Source organism: Spinacia oleracea, chromosome 5, assembly GCF_020520425.1.
Source record: "Spinacia oleracea cultivar Varoflay chromosome 5, BTI_SOV_V1, whole genome shotgun sequence".
Lineage (NCBI taxonomy): Eukaryota > Viridiplantae > Streptophyta > Magnoliopsida > Caryophyllales > Amaranthaceae > Spinacia > Spinacia oleracea.
In genome coordinates this window covers 122,538,658-122,557,921 of record NC_079491.1, presented here as the reverse complement: position 1 = coordinate 122,557,921, position 19,264 = coordinate 122,538,658, and the positions used below count along the sequence as shown (strand labels likewise).

The 19,264-nt window shown below is 37.2% G+C and overlaps 1 protein-coding gene across 2 annotated transcripts; it reads left to right on the top strand.

The window, feature by feature from the left end:
• Positions 1–3,116: 3,116 nt before the first annotated feature.
• On the top strand, positions 3,117–12,571 carry LOC110789809 (AT-hook motif nuclear-localized protein 10). 2 transcript variants are annotated; one of them, XM_021994510.2, is made up of 6 exons: positions 3,117–3,286; positions 3,722–4,259; positions 5,282–5,334; positions 7,466–7,597; positions 8,751–8,912; positions 11,984–12,571. In XM_021994510.2, exons 2-6 carry the CDS (start codon positions 3,752–3,754, stop codon positions 12,218–12,220), a joined length of 1,092 nt encoding a protein of 363 aa, XP_021850202.1. In that variant the 5' UTR covers positions 3,117–3,286; positions 3,722–3,751; the 3' UTR covers positions 12,221–12,571. The 2 variants fall into 2 exon arrangements, with proteins under 2 accessions (XP_021850202.1, XP_021850204.1); XM_021994512.2 differs by lacking the exon at positions 3,117–3,286 and adding an exon at positions 3,607–3,625.
• The last annotated feature ends 6,693 nt before the right edge of the window (positions 12,572–19,264 follow it).

Genomic DNA, 19,264 nt, shown 5'->3' with positions numbered 1-19,264 from the left:
ATAAACATGACCCGATATGATTCCCCATCTGACATGACCCAACCCGATCCAACATGACCCAACCCCATTCAATATGAACCTGAGCATTAAAAACTTGAGTTAGCGTATGTTCCAACTATTGATCCACTTGCTGATTTTCTCACCTAGGTCTTGTCTTCACTACGACACGCTGAGTTACTGTCCAAGCTAGGAATGCTTTCTATTAAACCACCCCCTACCTGGGGGGCTGTTGGAGTACAAGACAGTGAACAACAGTCTGTTATCAAGCCACAACAACAATTGCATAATCAGCAGCACAATCAGTTGGTCACAAGTCACTCACAAGACTGGTGGCTTGCTTGCTTGTTGAGAAGCACACATATCATTGACATGGATGCTACACATATTGATAACTTGGGTGGCATATGCACAGATTGATAACTTGACAAAAGTTTGTTACAAGCTGAAGTTAGTCATAACTCACTCTCTAAGGATCCGTTTTTTTCCTTAGTTTACAACTAGCACACTAGTATAAATAATGCAAACTCATTTATATTGGTTCATTACAATTTTGCTGATCAATACTTCTATTTTATATTCTCTTTCTAAATTCAAAGTTCTAAGCCTAAAACTTCTTTAGATCAATTATTTATTTATTTATTTAATTTTTTTTTACGGGTTCTTTAGATCAATTAACCAACTACTAAAAGGTTGAAGTATTATACTCTATATATAACTTTGTGTATATAAGAAACACATTAAAGAAAATATTTAAAATAATTTCAAGCAATTATTCAATAAATCAATCGTATTAATTTGTATTCCGTATTATTTTGTCAAAAATGTTAGTAAGAGAAGTACTACGTATTACGGAATACATCACCAGTATTCATTACATGCATGTATGGTTGGACGTTGACTCTAGTCTAGTTGACTAGTCCGTGCTACTTTGTCTAAATACCGTTGTTCCCGCACGTGATTGATAAACCAGTTAACTACATCAACGGCTGTTTGCTTTAGCGTCGTTTATGGATTACTCCCTCCGTCCCATAATATAGTGCCCGTTTGACCAAAATTACGGTTATTAAGGTAAAGGATAACATTGATAATAAAAAAAATAATGATTTGTACTTTCAAGATAAAGTACATGTTAGTTGGCAAAAATGGAGAGATAAATTATAGATTAAAGGTGTGTACATAATAAATAGGCCTAAAAAGGATAAAAATCAAGCACATGTGTTGAATAAAAGTCAAAAAGTACAATTTTCAAAGTAAAAATTAATGGTTTAAAATAGAAATAGGCACATCATTTAGGGACACCATTTTAGGAAAACAGGCACTATATTATGGGACGGAGGGAGTACGTTTTAGGAAAAACGGTCTAATGGTTAGACCAATTTTTTTTTTTTTTTTTTTTTTTTGGTGCGAATGAGCCACAAGGGCAATATAAATTACAAATGGGGACGAGGGGATTTGAACCTGAGACCTATTGCACACAGGCCCTCAGTCTTAACCACTAGGCCAAGACATCATTGGTAATGGTTAGACCAATTAGTTGTGCACTTTACCTAATTAGTTAATCACTGAAATCAATTACTTAAGTCTGAAATTTAATTAGTTAAACAACAAAATCAATTAGTTATGCAACTGAACTAATTAGTTAAGTACTGAACTAATTAGTTAAACAATGAAACTGATTAGTTAAACAATGAGATCAATTAGTTAAGATTTTATGAATTTTAGTTAATAATAAGTTTGTTCAAAGATAATAACTATTCGACTCATAAACTTAACTATTTGTCTTTATACCTTAATTATTTTGTTATTCAGTTAGTTATGAATTTATTACTCTTAGTTATGTTTTACACTAGTTTAATTAGTACCAAAAAATTGGTATAACCGTTAGGCACTTTTACAGAAAAGCTTTTGATAGATTACGGCGTCTCGAAGGACAAATAATATCCAATGAAGTCTTTGTCTAATACTCCGTTAAATAAGGGCATGTGTGTGAGATAGGTGCCAGGCTTAAATTACCTGCCCCCTATTTGTAATTTATATCCCCATTGTTGCCCATATAAAATGTATTCGCACCAGAAAGCGAGTTAAGTTTTGTTATTTTAACTTATTTAAACTCAATTGCCGAATTTAACTGATATAGATGCGACCTAATCTTAGATATCATTTCTAAAACTTTGACTAACTAAACTAATTAGTTCGACTTGGTTCCGGATATGATTCCATAAGAGTCTAACTAACTAAACTAGTTGCTCACTCCGTTTTTATAATTACTACCTCCGTTTCGCAATAGATTTGCACCATTTCTTTTTTCACGTATCCCAACATGCTTATTTGAACATTAATATCTCTAATTGTGCGTAAGTAAAAATTATAAAAAATTGATATTTGAAATCATCACATTGATACGAATTTAACAAGATCTCACTTGACTGTGTTTGTTTTTACATGATGTGAAAGAATAATTGTTAAAGTTAGTTAATGAATAGTATCCAAAAGAGAAATGATGCATCTATTGCGGAACGGAGGAAGTACATCACCTAGACCGACATATTTGCCAATGTATCATTTGACCATTAAATATCTTTAATTTTCCATACGTACAAATTATTAAAACTTGATATTACGAAAATATATAATTTGACTAATTTTTTTGAAGGAAGGAAATTCTAAGAATACTTTACATGGTAACATTTGATTATTATATTGGCTAAAAAATTCAAGTTAAACTTATTATATAAATAGTGCTTAAGTTAAGAGGATGTAAAGGGGTAGTATTTTGCAACAAATAAGTTAATCTTTTACCAAGAAACAATCAAATAACGACTCCATTATACATACAATAATTAAATAATGAGTGAATCATACTTCCTACAGTATTTTACAAGGCCAGCCAAACAGCACTTAAGAAAAGCAAATCAACCAGATTTTTCTTTTAATTTTATTTTTTTGGGATGAAAATCAAGCAGATATATTAATTCCAGATATATTTAATTTACCCGTAATCTACAAGTCATGAAAAATTTGCAATAAACAAAAAAGATACGAAATACGGAGTACAAATATACAATCTTCTTAAAAGGAAATTAGAAGAAACAAAAAAAGAAGTAAATCAAAAAAATAATTGAATTACATTCACAGTTCACATTTCACATTTCACATTTCACATTTCTTACCTAAGCTTTCACACTCATCTTCTTCACCAAAACCCTGCATATAAATTGTTCCCCTTTCCTCTTTTTCTTATCTCTCTCATTACTGTCGTCATCGTTGAAATTTTCCCCTTTTTTAGGTGAGTTATTATTATTTTCCCCTATTTTCCGCCATTTTTTTTTTAAATTTTTTCAGAAAATTATAATTTACCAGTTTAATTTTAATTTGTAATTTTGACGACTTTTTTTTATTTTTTTGGATTTTTTCAGAAATTATTGAAAATTGAAACTCGGAATATTTTTCAGACAAATTCCACGATTTTTTCCGAAATAAATTCCAGGACAATCAGCAGAAAATCTGTTGTTTTTTTCTTTTTTCTTTTTTCTTTTTTTTTTTAACTTGAGTTAGGGTTTATGTCACTCACTAGCTCACTCACTGTAATTTTCTTCCCAAATGGTTGGAGCTAATTTCTTAAAATGTAAACTTTATTATTTTTAATCAAAAGGAAATCAACCAAAATTAAAAAAGAAATCACCTTCTTTAACAAAGAAAATTTAATTTTTGAATTTTGCAGGGAATTGAAGTTCGGGAGTGTGGAAGAAAAATGTCGGGATCTGAAAATGACGTCGGTAGTTTAGGGATGCAAAACTCATCACCGGTCCCACTTTCGCAGCCTATGATACAGAACATGCAACTTGCTTTTGTCGCAGACGGGAATGCAGTTTATAAGCCGGTTGCCGGTAACAGCAACGGTAACGGTAATGGTGATGGAATAGGAACAAACATAGGAATGGGAATTAGGGAGCCAGCAAAGAAGAAGAGAGGTAGGCCAAGGAAGTATGGTCCAGAAGCTTCCATACCAGTTCCTCTCTCTTCTGCGCATCCTACTACTGCTCAGGCCAACATTTCTCAGCCGCCTTCTGGAACCTTCTCTTCTCTTCCGACGCTGCAACAGCAACAAAGACAGCTGCCACCTCAATCACAACAACAACAACATCATCAGCACCATCAGCAGCCACCACCACAGTCGCCATCGCAGGATGGTAGATCACAGAAGAAGGCCAGAGGGCGTCCTCCTGGTGCTGGAAGAAAGAATCAGTTGGATGACCATGGTATAACCTTTAACTTCATTAAAGTAATTTCTCCTTGTTTTTACTTGTGTTGAATATGAACATTAGACCAACAATATTGAATAATCGGCTTTTTCATTAAATTCGAGATTTTTTTGGTGCAAGATAAAATATGTAGGAGTATGTAGTAGTATATATACAGGTTATAATTGAGCATGGTCTGCAACTTGTAGGATTGTGTTGCAATGTGAATTTAAGATTCTCATGATTTGAGGGGAAAGTTACATCTTTGCCCTTCATCTTAGCTTGTATCTCTTCTTTTGGTTATTCACCTTGTTTCCCTGGTTCCTTTCTGTGTTCCTCATAAGGTGGCATTGAGCATCTAATTCATTTTTACAAAGAGTTTTATGCTCCCTTTCCTCATCATTTTGGTTTAATGTGTCTAATACACTCTAAACACGAAAACCCTTGGTCATTTCCGTATTATGTCTGGTTATAATAAATGACTGATTTTAGCTTGGATGTGCATATTCTTTTCCTTTTGATTGGTAGGTTATCTAAGCTTTTGTTTCTCGTCTTTTTTCAGTTTGCAAATTGGTCTACGGCCTTTTTAGGGAAAAATGGTTTAAGTAGATTGAACTCGCGAACTATGGAAATCTTCAACAAAATTATGCTTAATAATGTACCATGTTGACTAAAAATATATTTAATGATATCAGAGTTGATACGTAATGATCTAAAGCACCAATATGATCAAAAGAGAATTTTGTAGTCATGCCGTAGGGGAAAGTTTCAATTAAGAAAGTTATTTTTTAATTCTATTAGGTACTTGAGATGCATTAAGTTCCAACTCCACACCACTAAATTTATGTGTGTGAGTCTGTGACTATCCTTTACAGTTCAGTCTTTTTTTGTACATTTACCTAGTTCATTCTGTTTTTGTTTGATAACCCATATTTTAATCACATCAATAGCTATTTTGATATTTGTGAAACAATATTTTGCAGCTGATATTTTGCAAGTTTGCATGCTGCCCTTGCTTATTTGATGTACTTTATTTGCAGGTGCTCCAGGAATTGGCTTTACTCCACATGTCATCACTGTGAATACTGGCGAGGTCATACTCATTTTCACTTTGCTTTCAAAAAATAAATTTAACATACTTGAAGCTGAATAATTAATTGGTAGATATTGTAAAGCTATCCTGATCTCTTGAGACTTTGCTGGCAAGATCTGTATTAAGAGTTGCTGCTGTCGTTCTTGAATTATCTGGTATTGGGTTACGTTGTGATATCTGTCTGTGATTTAGATGTTTGGTGCACTAGTTTCAAGTTTCTAAAACATATGATTAGAGAAAGACAAAATAATTTAGATTAGTGATTGAGGTCGATGTTATATCCCAGGAGTTTCTTAACTCTATCAAAGATGGTAACTTAGTTAAAGTCGTCATTCATGCAGAAAACTTGATTCAATGTTGAATGCATAGCAGTTGGGGTTGTTTGATCTTATTATTTGTATTTCTTTTTCTCAACAATAATTTACTGTCTCTCGTATTAATCATTGGTGTTGTTTGTTGTGTGAAATGTAAATATATGTTTACTGTGTTGTTTGCATTTTGCCTGTTTTCTCCTATGCTGGTTTATTGAATTATTAAATTGGACTTTTATACGCTGAGTATTCATTTGGCTTCTAGTCTTTTTTTATTAAATCAGACTAGATGCTCTTGACGGTTTGGCGTATGAATTAAGTACTGATATTGACTATACGGTTTTCTCTTCCCATACATCAGTTAGTACCATTTTCTTCCTCTTTAAATGGAAGAATAGTGGATTTATACCATACTATACGCATATAGTTATATACATATGTTTTCCAGACTAGGAATAAGCAGGCAATTTTCTTCTGACACCGCCCTTCATCCCCGTGTTTATTCAATGCTTTGACTGGCGATTGAATCTAAAGATCTTTTGTTTACGGTTCAGAATATATTTAGGATAGCTAATAGTCACTGCTAAAGTTATTATGGGAATGTTACAGTATCATTTTTCGTTTGCGGTTGCATGTTTTGCTCCTCTTTTCTCCCACGCTGGAACATTTTGTCACTTGTTATAAGCCCAAAATTGATGCAGAAGGGTGTTTCATCCTGTCTCCTTTCTCTTATTCTTTCCCCTGTGAACTATAACTTTGTTTCTTGGATTGTGTATTGGAATTTGTTGTATAGGATATTCGGATCTAACAAAATTATTTCAGAATAGGCATACCTCAATAATAAGACCACTATCTAACTTCTATAGTAACTGTATGTTGTAGACTTGTGCAAACTTATATCATGTTCAGTCGGTGAAACAATCTCTGAGAATCCAGATTCTTGTTTTTGAAGCTGTAAACTTTGTCCATACTTATGTTTAGCTTCTTTACTTGTTAGATCTGTGTTGGATTTGGATTGTTGCAGCGCTGCGTAGTCCAGATTTGAGCAAGTTGTTTTCTCTTCATGTTTACTTGTATTATGCATCAAGTTAGGCAGGTGGAATCACGCTCTACCGTGGCTCTTCCTGGTTGTTCAGAAACCTAAACCAGATAAACTATTATTCTACAATCTACATTATAGTTCAGAATCATATTTTATTGTAGTTCATCCTAGTTGTTCCTGAACCTAAACCATCTTCCTGGTTGTTCAGAAACGGCAAACCTAAACCAGATAGCTGTAATACTATATTATAGTTCAGAATCATGTTCTATTGTTGTTCTTCCTAGTTGTTCTCTTTTTCCCAAACCTAAACCAAATAAACTGTTATTCTACAATTTTTTTGCAAAATAGGCATACGTCAATAATAGGACTGTTAGTAAGTTGGTAACTGTAGTTTGAGGGTTACGAAAATTTAATTCATCATGATCATTTGGAGAAATAATGATTATTGAGAATCCGAAATCTTGTTTTCCTTGCTGTAAACTTTGTCCTTATTTACGTGTAGCTTCTTCACTTGCTAGATCTGTGTTTGATGTGAATGGTTGCTTAGTGCAGATTTCAGCAAGTTGTTTTGTATTCATTTTTGCATGCAGTATTTGGCATAGGGTAGACAGGTGGAATCGTGTATTATTGCAGTTCTTCCTATTTGCTCCCAAACCTAAACCAGATAACCTGTTATTTTACATCATAGGCCGCTCAAGCTTCATGTTTTTTTAGGAGGAAGCTTCATTATTTCTGACTGCTGTACCGACTCTCAAGATGGCATTTCTTTGATCTGCAGGATGTAACGGCTAGAATCATGTCATTCTCCCAAGCTGGTCCAAGGGCTATCTGCATTCTTTCTGCAAATGGAGCCATATCAAATGTGACTCTTCGTCAAGCAGCGACCTCTGGTGGCTCAGTGACGTATGAGGTTTGTTACAACAAATATATGCTTTTTATTCATCATTTAGACATGAATATGCGATGAAGATGTTTGTTAAGTAATTAATTTCTAAATTTACCTTTCCATCATTTTGAATATGGTTGACGTTGCTTTGTATATTTAGCCCATTATAGCTACTTTTGCTTTTTGACAAAAAATGAGTTCTTGGGTTTTGTTGCTTATTTGAATGATGTGAACAGTATCTGTTCCATATACACAGGGTGCTTGTTTTACGGTTCAACTTTCATGGATGTATAATCTATCTTGCGATACCATTGCATTACTGCAACACTGCCCATGATGACATGGATGCTTGTTTGGCCCGTAATTAAAAAGTGAGTGGCTGGCTGCCATGTGATGTCACAAAAAATAAGAAGTGCAGGACACTCAAGTTAAATTTAGGTTTTGACTATTCGTATATTATAATTCAAAGAATAATATGTGCGCATATTATTCTGGATGTTAAAGTATATCTCTTTGAATAGCAGTCTGAAAATAAGCAAGAAGCTCACTTTTCTAACTAATGCTTATTTTCTGACTGCTATCCAAAATTCCAAAGAGATCCATTTCCAAAACTGTTATCAGAAAGACAACAGATGATAAGCATACCAGGGTTCGGCTTGTTAGATCTTTTTGTTTGACTTTAATTATTTTCTGTATGTGCTTTTTGAATACAGATCGAATTATCCAACCATACAACATGGTAGCTGGAATTCACTTGCCACAATTGTCCCAGAATGAAATATGTTAATCCAAATCGTGGACTACCATCAATCTGGATTGGGACTGGGGATTCATCTCATAGTTTATTTATCATATTATTACTTTAAGGAAACTTATTAATTAGTTTACACTTAACTCATGGTAACATAAGATGAAACACACATGGTTTCCTAACAATTTAGTCGTAGTTACTTGTGTATTAAACCTGATGTCCCGCATTCCATAAGGATAAGCACCCCATACCTGTATTTTTCTGTGTATCATTTCATAATTTAGGCAACATATTATTATAAGTGTGTATGCTTTTCCAATTTTCCCTGTCATAAGTTGGCAAAAGATGCTGACTGTGCTGCAACAAAGATTCTTACTAAATTCTTCTTGGCTCTCTGTTTTGTGTTATTCCTCCTGTTTTCTGCAGGGGCGTTTTGAAATTTTGTCACTCTCAGGTTCATTCACGCTTTCAGATGGTGGTGGTCCACGTAGCAGGGCCGGCGGTTTGAGTGTTTCTTTAGCTGGGCCTGATGGGCGGGTCTTAGGAGGTGGTGTTGCCGGTGTTTTAATAGCTGCGTCCCCAGTACAGGTTTGACATCTGTTAATCTCTCACTCCTCCTCATAGGCCATTTTTGTTTTTTTTTTTTTCAGTGTCTTGCGATGGTTATAAGTTGTGGATTGATTAGTTGTACTAAAAAAATTGCCAGATCTTTATGGTAAAATCTAAATGCCTTTGACTGCTCATATTGTGCTTTGACCATATAGTTGATGACTCGGTGGATATTAAGTGTTTTACTATATTGTTATCTGGCGGATATAGAAGGCTGTCATGTTGCAAGGAGACGGTGCACATAACCTAGTTAAAGAAACTGCTTATGGCTTTTTTTTATTACAATTCACTGATTGATACCATCTTTGACTATATTTGAGGAGATATTCTCTGATGGATTTTTTTTCTTCATGTCATTAGTGACAGATACCATCTATAATGAAAGCTCCTTCATGGTAGTATTTGATGTGTGCCTTAATAAAAATTTATGTAGCGAAGCTGTTTAACATAAATTAAAAGGTTTCTCATTTACATAGAGGCCTATGCCCGAGTATGAAAAGATGTGTGTTGGAGGTGTTGAGAGACAAAAGGACTCCAACTACATGTATTCGACCTGCTGATTACATGTATAAGTTAACCCCCCTCTCATTTACATAGAGGCCTATGCCCGAGTATGAAAAGATGTGTGTTGGAGGTGTTGAGAGACAAAAGGACTCCAACTACATGTATTCGACCTGCTGATTACATGTATAAGTTAACCCCCCTCTCATTTACATAGAGGCCTATGCCCGAGTATGAAAAGATGTGTGTTGGAGGTGTTGAGAGACAAAAGGACTCCAACTACATGATGTATAAGTTAACCCCCCCAAAAAAAATGACCTGTACGAGGCCATGAGGGAGTCAAATATCAAAGCTTATATGTGAGCTATTTGCTGTTACCATAGACTCTATCTACTTTGAATGTCTTTCGTATTACTTTAGATATGTACGAGCTTTCCAAAGCAATCCAAGGAGGGAGTCAAATGGTGTTTTTACTTGTTGACGGACATTGTTTTTGTAGACTTTATTCTTAGAATTTTCAAGGACTAATTTATTACTTTCAACACGATGCGAGAATGTGACTAAGATGGTTGAGGCATGTTAATAGGAGACACTAGAAATCCCTGATTAGGAGGCATGGTAAGATCCTCTTAGGGTTTGACAGATATGGAGGACACATGAGTTAATAAAATCAGTGTCAGGTTAGAATTCAGGCATTTGGCTCTATTTCGGGCGTATGTTACTTTGTTACAATAACGTTCTTACCTTTTTAATGAGTATCCTGTATTCATTGCTGTTATTTTTGTGGTTGGCGGTTTATATTCAATTTTTTATTTTTGTTATTACCGGTAGTTTTCAGTTTTTAGTTTAATGAGTTTGAAAGTCATATGATTTAGGTTTAACTTTAAATTAGTCATACCTATAATGATCATGTTTGAACACAAAACTGGGAACTATTTTTTATGGTTTCCATATTTTTGTTCATAATTTTCCAAAAAACAGAAAACTGGAACAAAAAAATTTGATAACAAACGGGCCTTAATTCCTCGCCCAACTTTTTTGAAGAAAGATGTTTAGAATCTTTCTGTTAATGTTTTATCCAAAAAACTTGAACCCGATGAAGGTAAAATAATATAACTATCCTTCATTATTTAAAGGAATTTTTGTCAGAAAGGACCTTTTAAAATCAAAAAATTGTGACAAAGGACCTTTTAAAAAAAAAGTTGTGAGGTAGGACCTAAATCAGAATTTTTGTTGTGAATAGGGACCAAGACCCCTTTTCCGGTAGTCAAACCACATTCTCCGGCGTTGACCAGCGCGTGCGTCGCACGTGCGCCCATAAAAACGACTTATTAATTATTTCCCCCCTAATTACCTATACAAAACCTTAAAAAAAACTCTCTTCTCTCTCCTCGTTGCTTCTTCTTCCTCGACATTACCTGCACTTTGCTTTTGGAAAAAGAAAATTCGGTACTTCCTAAACAAAATTCAAAAAACTCCATTCCCATACTTCAACTCCCATACTCAACTAAAAAATCCGACCACCTTGCACTAATGCCTAAAGCCATCTGCAACCCTGCTAGACCGTGTAACTCAAACAAACGCAACCACCAACACCACCGGCCTGAAGAGGATTAACACTCGAGTTGCCGTCGTTGCCGCCTCTGAAGGGCCCAACAACCCTCTAGTATGGTCTAAAACCAACCAATTACGGTCTGAAAATAAATTTAGCTTATGAACCCTAATTTTGAAAGTTACGAAATTGGAGAAATTGGACCAAAACAATTAGGGATTTTACTCTTACCCGGTACGAATTGCAACGAAAATCAAGGGGAAGCAATGAATTTTATTTTCCATAAGCAATATGCAATGGATTGATGAAGAAGATGAAGAAGCTATGAGAAGGTAATGTGGAGGAACAGAGCAACAAAGGAGAGAGAAAAGGGGATTTTTAATTTTAGATTTTCGGTAGGCATGCAAGGGGGAATTGGAGGGGAAAATTTTAGATTTTTAATTTTAAAAAAATCGTTTTTATGGGGCACGTGCCACGCACGTGCTGGTCAACGCCGGAGAATATGGTTTGACTACCGGAAAATGGTTCTTGGTCCCTATTCACAACAAAAATTCTGATTTAGGTCCTACCTCACAACTTTTTTTTTAAAAGGTCCTTTGTCACAATTTTTTGATTATAAAAGGTCCTTTCTGACAAAAATTCCTTATTTAAATAGTTTTTAACTTGATAAATTTGAAAGTGGCCTATGATTTTGGGGAAAACTAAAGCGGACGTGCCCTATTATTTTGAGACGGTGGTAATATAATGTTCTTCTGTCAGAGTAGGTACTTGCATTGTTGGTTATCTGAATGTTATTCTAGTTCCCTTTTCCAACATGTAAATCATGCATTAACCCGTCATACTGAAGTGCAAATTGATCATGTGAGGCTGTGATCAGATCACTGTCTACTCTCTGCTGCATGGTTGAATACATGTTTAGGCACTCAACTCAGCCTATTGAAAAACCAAATAGTGCAACACTAAGCCGTTTCTGATAGCAGCTTTCGATGTATGGCAGGTTGTGGTGGGCAGTTTTATTGCAGATGGTCAGAGGGAAGTAAAGGTCGGGAATCATACAGAACATTTGTTTTCTCCTGCAAAACCTCATGCTGCAAGTGGGCCAACAGGACCCGGCAGCCCACAATCACATGGGACTTTGAGTGAGTCTTCAGGAGGGGATGGAAGCCCACTTAACCAAAGTACAGGAGCTGTTAATAGCACCCCACTTGGCATGTCTGTTCTTCCTTGGAAGTAACATTTCTGCTGCACTAATTGTATTTTAGGCCATGTCTCCAAAATGTCATGCTGATCATGATTGGTTGTAATTAATTAATGCCTTATGTGTAGATTAAGTACCCACTTAACAGTCCTGTTACTAGTTATATAGATGCAATAGTTCATAGGTTTGAGATCGGTTAGTCTAGGTCGAAATCTAGCTTATGCACTTGAGGGAGGGAAATAGATTCGGATTAAGGCCACAGTGGTTGGACCATGATTCAATCAATGTGATAGATTTCCTCCCTAGACCTCACTTTCATGAGACTTGTGTATGACCTTATTTTTCTTGGATATTAATCATAATGATATATGTTTTTTTTTTTTTAAATTGGAACTTATATGTAGCTCTTTTATCTCATTTCCATCGTATCTTTGACTATGTTGGCAAAGTTTTGCTTTGCAGATTTCAATCCAAAGCCAATAACAGTCAGTAACCATATGACACCCCAAGCCCGGAAAACATAAAAGATATTGGATGACTGTCTTCTTACATAAAATGTGAATCATTGATTGAAGCTGTTTTCAGTTGGAGAGTGTTTTAATTGAAGTTGTTGTTGACTGGAGAGAGTTTTAACTATATGCTAATAGGTCCTACCTTTGCCAACAGAAGACGCATTGAGAACGTCTGCCAAAACTAGCCTCTTGCATTCACTAAACGGTTGTATTAAAGTATTTAAAGGAAAGGAAAGACAAAATAAAAGATAAAATGAAGTTGTTTGCAACAACAATTGCAACTTGCGAATTAAAATGAAGTTGTTTGCAACAACAATTGCAACTTGCGAATTACAATGAAGTTGTACTGAATTAGATGGCTTCTCCCAATAGCGAAAAATCTGCACGCACATTCCTCAATAATTCCGCCTCATGAGTCATGACCTGCCAATTCATTATTATTCATATTACATATTAGTCCTGAATTACAAGATTGCTTGCAAGATTTTCCAAGGTACATCTCCAACCCATAGAGTGAAAACACAATCACTTGTAGAGTTAACTTCATCATTGTCAAATATCTAGTTGGCAACACAAAAGCTTTTCAACACTACTGGAAACTTGGAGTAGTGCAAACCACAATCTATGTATATACCCTTAAGGTACCTAAACAATCGCCTTAGAGTATCCCAATGGTCATTACTTGGGTTATGAGTGTACATGCTCTGTCTACTCATAGGATAATTTAAGCAATGTCAGGCCTAGTGATGTGGCCAGAAATAGTAACTTGCCACCTGGCTTTTCTATGATGGTCAAAATAAGAAGACAAATATCCCTTCATGGATCTCTGCAACACATGCTAAGCCCATTGAGAAATCCTGGCCAAAACATGTCCGAAAGCCAAGAGCTTGCAGGAAAGCCCAAACAAGCAAAGAGCCCAACAGGTCTAATCAGATCTGTTATTAATAGGACACATGTCCAAATCTGGAAAAACACTCAATCATTAGGATAGGGTTGAGGGATCAATTCCCAAGAAACCCCAAGAAACCCTAGCCCTATAAATAGCTCAGATCCCAAGGTAAAAGGGGGCATTCAATTCATTCCCACCAACCTGAAACTAATCTTTGCTCTGCCTTCTCTCTACAAATTACTTCTCTCTCTAGCTTATACTTACTTAAGAATCAGAAGGAATATTCCTACGGGAATATTCTTGTTTTGCAGGTTTCCAGAGTTTCGTGCCAGCTCATACTTGATACCTCCGAGGAACGCGTGACACGTCATCACCGTAAAAGATCCCACAACACCTAGTGTAGTTCATAAGAAACATAATACTACCAATAATCTTAGCATGTTCCAATTGACAAATTGGAACGCCTTTATTAATCTTTAAGTGGATGTTTGGATCATAAGAAGTCTTAACTTGATCGAAATTAAATGATTCGAACTTTTTAAGAAAATTTTCAAAACAGTGGGATTGGCTAAGAAAAATGCCATTTGGAGATCTTATGATTTTTACTCCTTAAATCACATTCGCATCACCAATATATTTTATTTCAAATTTCAAATTTAGAAACATTTAGTTCTATTTATTCGATCCAAGTCATTACCAAAAATTACCAAATCAGCCACACAAAGACAAAAATCGCAGTATCATGAGAATCATGCTTAGAATAAACACAAGAATCACATTCATTGATGTCATTTGTTTGGAACTTGCTTAATCCACACAACGACTTGACTAATTTACAAACGTTGCCTTCTTAACATATAAGATCCCATACATGTACTTTTACTTTTACTTTGCATCTTACCAAAATACTACACTACCAAGTAGTGAAAATAAATTCACCTGATAAAAAATAAATTCACCAAGCAACATTAAGTTAAGAGTAAATTATCACCAAATTAGACCAACAAACACATTATCGTATTATTTTGAGAATATTTTGTTAATAAATCTCAACAATAGTATGCTAGAACCAAAAGAAGCCTATACTAGGTAATTGACGATTAACAACATTTTCTCTATATAATGAGAATTATATTAAGTGTACTTGTACCAACTCATCATTTTTACCAGGTTATCATGTATTATATTAATGATCTCACCTCGATCTTTAAAAGTAGAAATGTTAATTGATGTGGGTAAAAATACCCAGCCTGCGTGGCCCAATCACAGGGTGACACGTGGCTCATTTCAGCAAGCAAAATGCCTATTTAGCAGCCACTTAGGAGTAAGCATTTGATGATGTATGGTTGAAATAAGAGTACAAACCTCTTAAAGGCCCATGGCCCAACATAGAGAATATTATGATAGTGACACTTGTCATATTATGGTAAACTAGCCAATCATGTGACACCTTCCTATGGTTTTCCCCCTTTTGGGGGAGACTATAAATACACTCGATTCCCAAGGAATTGACACAAGTTCCTAGATCGAGAAACACCCTTCAATTTCATATAGTTAATGCTTTATTTTTACTAAGCACTTCTTCCTTAACCCTAATCTTACTTAAGGATCGGAGGGAATATTCCTACGGGAATATTCTTGTTTTGCAGGAAAGCCGCCCGACGTGGACTGGACTCGACTCTACGTGGAACCGAATATCTCCTCGTCATCAACCATTGGAAAAACTCCCACAACATTTGGCGCCGTTTGTGGGGAGGTAAGGTAACATGGTAGACGTCCAGCACTTCGGAGACGCGCCCATCAATCGAAACGAAATTGACGAGACCACAACGAATGGTGACCGTCCTCCTCGAGGGAGAGATGAGAGAAGCAACCATTCCGTGGGGTAGGACCACCGTCCTGATCCCCCTCCTGAACCACAACCTGAGCAAGTTTAAGGCGCAGATGGACACACTTCAAGATGAGATCAAGACCATCCGCTCTCAGTCTCATGGGACGGGGATGCCATTCTTTAATGGACTCACTCGGTCTAATGTCTGGCGGCAAGACCAAGCTCGAAATGACGAGCGTGACAGACGTTTCGACAGGACTAGGACTTCTTTCCAGCCAATGGCTCCGCGTCGTATTTTAACAACTGCTTGGCCCGAACCTGGACCGTCCAGAAGAGTACCAGTTATTCAGCTAGATAGGCCTCAAGAAACTGAGTTGTCAGACACAGGCTCCACCCCTGTTATGGAAGATTCACCCCTTGCTACTCCTTCGCGTCGTCTCACCAGAACCAATGTGAGTCGCGCAGACAGCGAGCGGCGTAGAACCTCTCAAGGTAGGAGACAAGACCCAATATGTCACATTCAACAGGGAGTAGCTGACCTCATCCTTGATTACACCACTCCATTCTGTGCTGATTTATGAACGCTCACAAAGAGCCTAAGGTAAAGCCGCCGACTATTGATGCCTATGACGACACCTCTGATCCTGATGTACACCTTTTGGCCTATCGTCACCACATGTATGTCCAAGGGACTACTGATGCAACTTGGTGCAAATACTTCCCGTCCACTCTGAAAGGTGTTTCCTTAAAATGGTTTGAGAAGTTGCCTGCTGGAACGATCAACACTTATGCAGAACTGGAAATGTTGTTTTCTGCAAGGTTCATGGCTTATAAAGAGGAAAAGAAGACGAGCATGCATTTGGGCCGAATACAACAAGGAAAAGACGAGTCCTTCCGAAGCTATGTGCGACGTTTCAACTTGGAGTCAGGACAAATTCCGGATCTACCTGATGGGATGGCCCTTGACAACTTTTTTAGAGGACTTAAGAAGGGTTCCTTTAAGTTTGACTTAGTGAAGAAGAGTGTGAGAACTATGTCAGATGCCCTGGACGAGGCCGAATCCTTTATCCATGCCACAGAAATCTGTTCCGTCCCAAAGGAATCTAAGGGAACTGAGACTGCAGATCAACCTTTGAAACAACCGCTCACTAAATTAGACGCTGCCGGGCGAATGCTCAAATGGGCAATTGAGTTGAATGCATTTGATATCTCATATGAACCTCGAAAGGCTATCAAGGGGCAAGAATTTGCCGATTTCATTGCAGAAATGACGAGGCCAACCTTTGAGAAGAATGTGGCGACCCGTTGGACGGTATATGTAGATGGATCGTCCACCTAGAACGAATGTGGAGCCGGCATATTATGCCAATCTCCTGAAGGAGACAAGTACGAGTATGCCATGAGATTCAACTTCCAAACATCTAATAATGAGGCTGAATACGAAGCTTTGCTAGCCGGCATAAAAATGTGCAAAGCTGCCGGAGCTCAAGAAATACTTGCTTTTTCCGACATACAGCTCATTGTAAGTCAAGTAAATGGAGACTATGTGGCAAGAGACCCCAACATGATCAAATACATGCAAGCTATGCGTTAAGAAATAGAACATTTTAAGAGTTTTGAGGCTAAGAAGATTCCCAGAACAGAGAACAATCAGGCCGACGCCCTGTCTAAGCTAGCTAGCTCAGCCTCTTGTGATACCCCACGTCATGCGTTTTGGGCAGTAAAAGAAAAATGAAGCATTGAACAAGAGTTATGTGCTCCTACTGTGGCAACTCTTGACCGATCGTCGACTTGGATGGACCCTATCATTGCATATAAAGTAGACGGCTCACTTCCAGACGACTCAAGTCTAGCCGCCAAAATCCAGAAGAAAATCTCTTGGTTTGAATGGTGGAATGGAGTTTTGTATAAGAAATAATTTTCCAGACCTCTTATGCGATGTGTCACTCCTGCATCAGGGGTTATGTAGCTCACATATAGGAGGACGAGCTTTAGCTGAGAAAGCCCTCAGAACTGGTTATTACTGGCCCACTCTGAGAGAAGACGCCTTGTCCATGGTGCAGAAGTGTGACAAGTGCCAACGATTTTCTCATCTCATCCACAGGCCGGCTCACCCCCTCACCCCTATTCTGAGCCCCATTCCATTTGCTAAGTGGGGGATGGACTTGTTAGGACCATATACAGGAGCCCCTGGAGGCCGGCACTACGTGATTGTAGCCGTCGACTACTTCACCAAGTGGGTAGAGGCAGAGGCACTTTAGAATATAAGAACTTGTGATGTTAGGGAATTTATTTGGAAAAATATTATGACTCGCTTCGGAATACCACAAGCTATCGTCTTTGATAATGGGCCTCAGTTTGAGATGCCTAAGCTGAAGGAATGGTTAGCCAACCACGGCATACACATCTGCTTCGCTTCTGTAGGACGACCCCAAGCCAATGGCCAGGTCGAGGCGTTCAACAAGATAATCTCCGAGGGGATTAAAAAGAAACTGGATGAAGCTAAGGGTCTTTGGGCTGATGAGCTGCCAAATGTCTTATGGTCAATCCGCACCACGGCTAAGAACTCCACCGGCGAAACCCCATTCTTGCTAGCCTATGGTGCCGAGGCCGTACTTCCTATAGAAATGTGTGAACCTACACTGAGGGTCATTCTATATGACGAGAATGCCAATTGGGAAATGATGAAATTGGCCTTGGACTTTTAGCCCGAAGTTAGAGGAAATGCGGCGCTAAGGCAACAATTGTACAAGATAAGGATGGCGAGAGAGTACAACAAGAAAGTCTCTAAAAGAGTGCTTAAGGTAGGAGATTTTGTTCTGCGAAAAATGGAGTCTGTGGGACGAGCCAACGAGCAGGGAAAGCCGACGCCCACCTGGGAAGGACCTTATGAGATCTATGATTAAGTCAGGGACGGAACATATCGCATTCAAGACATGCAAGACCGACCTATTCTGCGCACCTGGAATGCAGACAATCTCAAGATTTTTTTTCTTCTAAGATGTAATATGACTTCGTCTTTCGTAGATGGATCTAGAAAATGACCATTGACGGTCCTGATAGGGTAGTAAACTCTCTTGTAACCGGCTAAATTTGCCTTACAAAAATATAAATAATATTACTCTACTTGTTTGGTACTATTTATTACTCGCACGTCTAATACTAATTTATCTAACATATGCATGCATAAAGCTTAATCGAATAAAGGGGTTATAAGTAGCCCAGATTAGCAAACATTTCCAAGCCTAATTGATTGAAGCCTAAGAAGTGGCCCAGATTAACACAAGCATAGGCTGATCACCTATCAAAATCGTTTTCTTAAAACGAACGTTTATTTTTCCAAGGCAAATAGGATTACTCCTATATGCCGCTTCCATTTTAAGACGGGGGCAAACCCCCAAAACAATCATCGTTTTCTTAAAATGATCATTTATTTTTCCAAGGCAAACAGGATCACTCCTATATGCCGCGGCATAAAACATGCCGCCACGGAAACAGCTCAACAAACCCCATACCCAAGTTTAGCGGCAATCATACTGATTGATTGACTTGCGTCAATCAATCAACTAAAATAAACTTGGGCATGGGAGTCCTACTCAGAGACTTGCAAACGCCTGATTTGGAGCACAAAGGTAGACGTCCAATAACACAAAACATACACAAATAACAGAGAAGGCATTTAAAAGTCTCAAAATAAAAACGTTAACATAAAAAGGTGACGAATCACCACTTGTTTGCGCACAAAACAGCGCCAAATCCAAAAAAAGTTAAAATTATTCAAACAAACACCCTAGGCGTCAAACAGAAATAAAAATTATTCATTACAGACGCTCTCGGCGCCATAAAAA